At 41.9% G+C, this 8,455-nt stretch overlaps 1 protein-coding gene across 1 annotated transcript; it reads right to left on the bottom strand.

Annotated features, from left to right (window-relative positions):
* On the bottom strand, positions 1 to 7,400 carry GJD4 (gap junction protein delta 4). Its single transcript, XM_010309766.2, has 2 exons — positions 6,307 to 7,400; positions 1 to 3,142 (listed from the first exon to the last, which is right to left on the bottom strand). Exons 1-2 carry the CDS (start codon positions 6,368 to 6,370, stop codon positions 1,965 to 1,967), a joined length of 1,242 nt encoding a protein of 413 aa, XP_010308068.2. The 5' UTR covers positions 6,371 to 7,400; the 3' UTR covers positions 1 to 1,964.
* Positions 7,401 to 8,455: the final 1,055 nt, after the last annotated feature.

Here is an 8,455-nt window from a genome sequence, read left to right as displayed (position 1 = left end):
GAGAAGTTTAAATATTTAATGTTTTTTCTGCCTATGATAAATTTAATAATTAATGCTGCTCCTACCCTGGAAATGACAAATCATACAACGGGCATGCATGATAAAAGAAACAAACACAGCTAACAGAGAGGAAAACTTTGCTTAGAAGGTAGTAATTAAAAACCTCTGTAGCATACCTCAGGATTCCAAAGTACTTTGCAGGCAGAAATAAATTCTGCCTTCTGACCCAAAGAGCAGTTCTGTCCATCTATTAAGCTACCTAATTTTTGAGGGGATGAAGAAGATGAGGGATAATTAAGTGCTAGTCTTTACCTTGCATATGTGAGAAATGATACACAGACACTGTGAGTCAAACTGTCTTAAAGACTTCTGCACCCACAGGAGAGAAAAAGAACAATGTGAAAGCTGTCGTCCCTTGATGTTCTGCGCAGAGGAGCCAGCCATTAAGTCATTACAGAAATTTGTTATATGGCAGAGTAGGAGCAAGACTGGATCTGTGCCTCTTTTCTGCTTTGCATGGGTCTAAATGGAGAGGGAGCTACTCCAGCTCCCAGCAGCATCTACAAATACCAGCTCTTGCCACCCTCTGAATAATCTTTTGTAAGACACTACCACCAGCACATTTCTCTGAGTACATGCTCCTCCACATCCACGCCCACTGATGATCTCAGGTATATGCAACCTTCAACCCCCACTGACTTGTAGCTAAAAGAAAATTGAGCACACGTGCTGCTGTGCTTCAGTGCTGGACCACGCTTATGTAAATGCACCAGAATTAACACTGAAGAAAAGCACAAAGCATACCAGTAATAACATCTTCTGTGATTCACTCAATTCAGACACATTTGCAAATGATTAGCACTAGAAGTCTGTCAGACAAAGAGGGTGAGCACTTTGGTATAGATATTATCACTATATCCTTCTCTTGGGGTAGAAACCATTTTCCCTAAGCCCAGGTCAGAGATAATCACATTGTGGGGGAAATAGATATATCTAAAAAGGGACTCATCTTACCTTCAGAGATGTCTAAAACAGGTCAGGTGACTCATTCCGCGTGCTGAAATCAAGACCCTAGTGTGACTATTTCAGACTGAGGCACGTAACACCTTGCAGACACGTCAGTAGTACATCTACACTAGCGCACGGTCAGTCGTGCCAGGGCACGGGCACTGGGGCTCAGTCCCCTGCACTCTCAAGCTGCTGGAGCACTCCCTGACACACTTCGGATCCACACCTCCTAGTTGTCTCCTGAGCAATTCTCGAGCACAGGACCATTCCCCACAGCTACTCTGGATGCAGCGACCCTGTTCTGGAGGCTATTGGAGCTGAGTAACTCAGACATGGGCAGACTGTGCCAGCTGACCTCAGGGTCAGAGAAAGGTACCACCATGGCATCGCTAACTAGGATAGGTGTAGCCTTTAGTCGGTAAGCTTTAAGGGGTTTTTTTTTTACACATTAATACTTTGTTACAAAACATGAATTTTTATTTTATTCACTGTCTATTCTTCTTGTTTCAATATTCTTTCCTAGAGTAGGCTTAGACAATTTAGTATGAGGAGATGAATTAACCCTTGGACAGTAGGCAATGTACAACTGTGTTTAAAAGTCATGTCTTTCCTAAGCTCAATCTTTTGCAATAAAACTAGATTAGGGTAAACAAGTGTTCACACGTACTCCTGGAAAATCAGGTCAGTCACATCAGCAACAGTACATAGCTTTTTAAAGTTACTTACACTCAGAAAACCATAAAAATGTTGCATTTTCCAAAGAACAGTTTCCTTAATGCAATATCCTTCAAACTCTTATCCGAGGTTTTTGCTTCTTCTTCAATGGAGGAACACAGCATAGCAGTGTCTCTGCAGCATAACCTCGGCCGAGGGATCCAGCTGAAACTACCTGAAACCTCCACAGTGATCCAACGATGTGTCCTGACTGGGTCACAGGGTAGTGTTCACCCAGGGCTCTATACCCATTCTGACTTTTTTGACCTCAAGCAACTAGTACTGCTACAATTTGATTGTGCATCAGGGTTTTTTAGCTCAGCTGAAGGGTAGTATCCTAAAAGCTTGCTCGGAACTACAGAGGAAGAAACTCCAAGGTGAGACTTGATCTGAGGTCTCAAAGTCTGGGCAGTATCTTTAATGAAGTCTTGCTGAAGCCTGGGTCTCACTTGCCTGCATGCAGTTCCTTGGTGGTCACTGGCACACAAGGGCTCTTCAGCGCTATCTTGCTTAGCGAGATCTCCTGGTATACAGGGCTTATTGCTGTTGCTGTTAAGGTTAGTGCTGGCAGTTTGCTGAGAGACCACTTCAGGATGAAGAACAGCATCTTCTTCAGAGAGAAGTGAGCAGGAGCCATCACTAATCTGGCTGCTATTTGATACTGGACAGTCTTGATTTTGAGGTGGAGAAGAGCGGCCATGCTGTACTGGGGGAAGATTTAAAATGCACTCATTCTCTACGTGGACGTTTGCCATCAGCTTGTTCTTTTGGTTTCTTGCTGTCATTCTCCGGAGAGCACAGACAAGATCAGCAAGGCTAAGCAGAAAGGATAGACTGCTGACCCCCCAGATGAAAATCATCATGATGGATTTCTCAGTGGGCCGGGAGATATAACAGTCAACTGTGCTTGTACAAGGCGAATGGTAGCAGGAAAAGCGCTCAGGAACAAAAAATCCAAAAAGAAAATATTGCACAGCTGCAAAGGCAGCTTCAAGTAGTGTCCTAAAAAAAAGATGAACTGTATACGCCCCAGAAAAATTAAGGACACTTAGGTTGTCTGCGCCACAATCTAATCTATTGACAACAGCACTTCTACAGATCTCCTTCAGGTCTTTGGGGCTTGATAAACCCTTACTCCCTTTGCATCCATGCACCAAACAGTGCATTCTTACTATGTACGTAGCTACTTTGTGCAAAACATAAATGCTGAATGCAGCATAAGGTAGCAGGATAGACACAGTCTGAATGAGCCAGAATCTAAAATGAGATACAGGAGAGAACAAGTCGTAGCAAACGTTGGAGCATCCTGGTTGCAGGGTGTTGCAGACAAAGCGCTCCTGCTCATCTTGGTAGAGTGGGTAGCCTGCTAACACTACCACTGCCATTCGCAGCAGAATTATTAACATTAGCCAGATCTTTCCTAGAAGAGAAGTTAAGAAAAAGAGTCAGAGGACTGAGAAGGAAAGGCAGGCACGTAATGTAGTAATGCTTTCTCTATGCACAAGACATTTGAAGAAATAGCCTCTGTAACCAGCCTCCCCTCTTAAAAGCTCCTCTTTGACTTTGTTTTGACTGGGGCTGAAACTTGTGTGAAAATGTGTCAGCTGACACATTCCATAACCTTCATCTAGACTCCACGATGCGGGAGCTTGATGTACAGTAAGCCATGCCAACTGAAACCTCAGCCTAATGAAAACACTCTGAACACGTCCAAATCTGACAAAAAGAGTTCACAATTGAGTTAATCCCATTTCACTTATAGTTCTTTCTTGCTGTTGGTTTCATACATCTGCACCTGAATTTTGTCCTATTTCAATAATACAGATCAGCTAACACAGTATGAAACTCTTCCAGATACAAAAGGTTGCTCAATGACATAGTATTTGTTCTTGCTCTTGGCCATGAAATTGTATGTAAAGTTTACTATAGCCAACAAAATCTCTTTGTTGTGTCTAAACTGGTATTTACTGGTGAGCTAGTTAACAGGTGCTATTAGCAAACTTATGCAAAATGTTCTACAAATGCGTATTTGTGTGTGCGCACATGTGTACCCCGGTCATTCCTCTCTGCTGCTTCTTTGGTTTCCCCTTATGATCATATCTTCATTCACCTTGGGGCGCAGCTTCTCCCTCCATTCAGACCAAAAGCTCCCTTCTGTCTTGATACCAACACCAAGTCAAGCCTTACAAGTTTGGCGTTTTCATACAGTGCTTCCTTCATCCTTCCCTGAATTTCTTCATACAATTGCTTTAGGTAGGGCTTGCCTTCATCCACGTTGGTGGGAAAGATCAGGCCTTTTCCTTATTCCATTACACCGATAGCAGTGAAAGATCAGGCACTGGTACCCTACGTATCAGATCTTTTGAATGAGACTGTATTGTTCAGGATAGTTTCTTGGAGGACTTCTGGATGGGGTAGGTTTTTATTAGACGCTTTTTGTAAAGTTACACATACTGCTGTATTACTGACAAAGTTATTTACTAAAAAAAACCAAAAAACAAAAACCAGAAGAAAAGAGAAAAAGAAATCCTTTTCCTGGGCACAACAGGAAGGCCTAAATTTATACTGTTACATTGTCAAAAATTAAAAATATATTGTGTACAAACATATGGAAAAATTCAACATCTGAAGTTCAGTTTGGCACTAGAATTTCTCAAGTTTCCTTTTGAGTCCTGTCACTAGTTCTCTATATTGTTTTGAAAAAGTAATTTAATTTAATAATCCCTTCTTTTAATTTCACATATTTTTAAAACATGCAAAGAAAAGAGAAAAAAACACTACACTTAGGAACAAAAAGGAAAGAAAAAAAAAAGGAAAAAAGTGGTAAGATTAAATCTGTGCTTTAAGAAATGGTTAAGAAACCAGTTGTAACCACAAACAGACAAATAGCAAGGCTCAGTGCCTACAGAGAAGCATGTTATATGGAGTTAATGGTTGAGAAATGCACCGAAAACCTCGAGTCGTTAACAGTGCAAATCTCACAGGCACACAAGGTTTTAAAGGCAGTCTGTGAAATAGCACCAATACACATTCTAAAGGCTTTCTAAAAATCTAGATCCCAAAGCATTTTCTTCTATAAAACATATGATTATTTACAGGTATTGTCTTGAACAGCATTCCTTTCTACTTCCCATAAAGCTGTTTCCCTGTAGTTGGTGTGAATTTGAAATATTCAAGTATTTCTGCAACACTGTATGGTACCTGTTACTGTACTGAACACGCAGTTTGAATGCCCCATATAAACCATTTGTGGCTAGTAGACCAATTATGGGCTAGAACAGTAAAACTGCACTCTGAAGCGGAAAAACTTCAGCTGGAAAAAGGGTGAGGACATATAAGCTCTGTTGAGAGATCATCAGAGAAACCTGCTACTCCTGGCAAAATAATACATTATCTAACCATAAATAAATGGAGGCCATTCCATTTTATCTTTAATCACCTGAACTTTAGTGGTGGTCTTGCTGTGTTTTCAGCTTCCTGCATTTTGGTGGCAGGCTGCGCTGTTACGCTCTTTTCGACAAAGTGTGTATCGATAGAAAACACCAGCTGTACAGAATCGGTCATCTTTAGCAAGCGATGTTTCATACTTAGGTAGCTTTTTTTCCCTGTGAGGACCTCAAAGTGTTTGAAGCACATTAGCTAATTAAGCTCAAAATACTACATGCTATTTCACTATCAATTTTTAATTAGAACATGTACAATAGGGAGTGCTGCTTAAGAAAAATCAATGGCTCCTTAGGAAGTAGTTTAGTATGACATACATTTTAGAGATAACACCTCCGTGCATCACCTTCCCTAATGACTCAATCTTAATCAAACGTACCAGAACAAGCCCCTTCAGCGACGCCCCTGCGGCTTTGTTGGATACTCCCTGCAATGCACAGCACAAACTACAGCAAGTGTCCGCAGCTGCAGGCGAGAGGTCTTTGAAAGGCCCTGGAACGTTCTTATCTGGCTCGCACTTTGCTCAAAGTAGCCCGTGAAAGAGGAACAGTGTCTTATTTAAATAATAAGAAAAAAGAAGCTCTCAGGCAACTGCTAGTTGAGGAAAAAGCAACTGTTGTTTGTTTGTTTGTTTGTTTTTTAAATGCATGTGAAGTTTGTTTATAAAGAATGAGAAGCAATGGCAATTAACCACAGTGGTAATAAACCTCAAACAACTTCTTGTAAAAGAGAGGTTTTTTTTTCTTTTTCCCTTCTTTAAACTTTTTAATTCATCACTAAAGCTACTGCATACATTCTACTGTTCACTTAATATGATATAAATAAAGTGTTATTCTGTGTGTTTTCACCATGATGCAACAACATTACTACAGCTATTAGAGCTGACCAGAAGCTCAGGCACCAAAAAGAGCCAAATTTGAAAACCCTGCCAGAATTTTTTACATAAAGTTCAGAAAATATCTACCTGAGAGCAAGTGGGAATCTGTTCAACAAGAAAAGAAATACATTAACCATTATCTAAATATTGTAAGGATCACAGAGGCATAGCTACAAATCAAAGTTGATTATCAGTAGGACACTTGGGTGGCTTCAGGATGTGGAGCAGCAAAAGAAAGGACAGAGCTTTTAAAAAGTACTTACCTACAATCGTCACATTATAGTTGAGCGTGACAATCAGAAATCCCAGCGAGTCCCAGCGCTCCATGGCTGAACAGGTTCACACCACTTCCAGCTCCTGATGCCCTAACAATTTTGGCATTTCCAAAGGAGACTAGACCTAGACAGGGAAGAAAGGAAAAAAAAAAAAACCAAAACAAGAAGGAATTTTTGGTAAGGGTCAAGGATGGAAATGAGAAACCCAGCCACACCAACGTATTGATGAAGGATTATTTTGATGATTTGAACAGGACTGTTAGTTTTGGATGTTGGAACAAATCTTCTGAAGTGTTTAACGGTTTGTCTTGCAAAAGCTCTAGCTTCTCAGATCCAATTGCTCCTACCTCTCCCGTGGATCCTCTGTCCAGACAACTGCAAGCAGACAAAAAACAACAGGAGTGATCTCTGTCATTGTAGACTATTCTTACCCTCCCGGGGCATACCAGCCTCCTGGCATTGCTGAGATACTTCAGAGGTGAAAGACAGGGAGAGGGGAGCGAGGGAAGAAAAGCGTAGACCACGAAATCACACAGACCTCTCTGTCTCCCCACGAGAATTGCAGATGGATAATAGAAGGAAAGGGGATACAGAAGGACAAGCATCCCTATGCTTGAAAGGCACTTTCAGTTTAGCTCACTGGAAGCTATCCCATTGCAATTTCCCAAAGCAATTTTATTTTTAAAATGCAGCCTCCCTGACAGCACATCATGGCCTTGTCAATCACAGCCGCACCAAATTTTCTCCTGTGTGCTGAGCCAGCCAGCGGCCCGAGCCTCCCTGCAGGCATGATGAAAAACAGGGGAAGCATAATAAAATAAAGTATAAAATAAAATAAAATAAAGTATAAAATAAAATGAACTATAAAATAAAATAAATAAAATTAAATAAAAAAATAAAACAAACTGATTTTCAAGATGCCACAAGTCACTTTCAATTTATATCAGTTCTTTCTGCTTAAACTGCTTGGTACTCTGGACATCACTTGAAAGATCCTGGGGCTGATTGCCCAGCAATCTGAAACCCCAGCAAGCCTCTGCAGCAACGACGGAGTGAGCTGTCTCCTCGGAGGTGCGCGCTCCCCGACTTTAGGTGCAATTGCACAGCATGCCCTTGACACCGTGTGGCTGTGCCGTACCCCAGGCAAAAAGCATGGATGAAAAAAAGATTTTCACCTTTTCTTTCCTCACTTTACCCCAATTCCCTTGGGATATTATATGTTACTCTGTCCTTTCTGTTCTGTGCTGTAATAGGGACAAAAATAATATGTCAGGAAATCTTATCTACAACTAGAAAAACAGCAGAAAAAGGAGTGTGTGTGTGATAGAGCAATGGAGAAAAGTGAAGTCGTGACAAGCTGACACCTCAGGGCTGCTGGCAGCCTGGGCACAGGCTTGTCACTGCAACCCTGCTCACGTGCTCCAACCCACGACTCTATTGCTTGGGGAGCAAGGTGAGTTGGCTCAGATGGGGAGCTGCGCGCTGATACTGCGTGAGTTATGGTGCGCGTGACTAGGCTAAGCTCTACGACTGAACATGACTTACCTGGAAAAAGGGTAAAACTAATCATTTAATAAAGTGAAATGTAATTGTACAACGACTATTTCTCCCCAGCTCCCTGATCACAGGGTGTGCAATGCCTCGGCAGAACATGCTGAGCATCCTTCCTGTAGTGAGCCCCATCCTAAGGAAACCCTAACAGTGGAGTTGTTTGAAAGGATGACACTTAAAAAGTCTTAAAGAGATTTTTAATTGCAGTAGTAAATACAAGGATTTGCATAGAATCCTAGAATGGTTTGGGTTGGAAGGGATCTTAAAGACCATCTAGTTCCAACCCCCTGCCATGGGCAGGGACACCCTCCACTAGACCAGGTTGCCCAAAGCCCCATCCAACCTGGCCTTAAACACTTCCAGGGATGGGGCACCCACAGCTTCTCTGGGCAACCTGTTCCAGTGCCTCACCACCCTCACAGTGAAGAATTTCTTCCTAATATCTAATCTAAATCTACCCTCCTTCGGCTTAAAGCCATTATCCTTTGTCCTATCACCCCATGCCCTTGCAAACAGTCCCTCTCCAGCTTTCTTGTAGACTCCTTCAGGTACTGGCAGGCTGCTATGAGGTCTCCTGGGATCCTTC

This window comes from Balearica regulorum, chromosome 2, assembly GCF_011004875.1.
Source record: "Balearica regulorum gibbericeps isolate bBalReg1 chromosome 2, bBalReg1.pri, whole genome shotgun sequence".
Taxonomy (NCBI): Eukaryota; Metazoa; Chordata; class Aves; order Gruiformes; family Gruidae; genus Balearica; species Balearica regulorum.
Note: the sequence above shows the minus strand (reverse complement) of the source record. Positions and strands in the feature narration are given on the sequence as shown.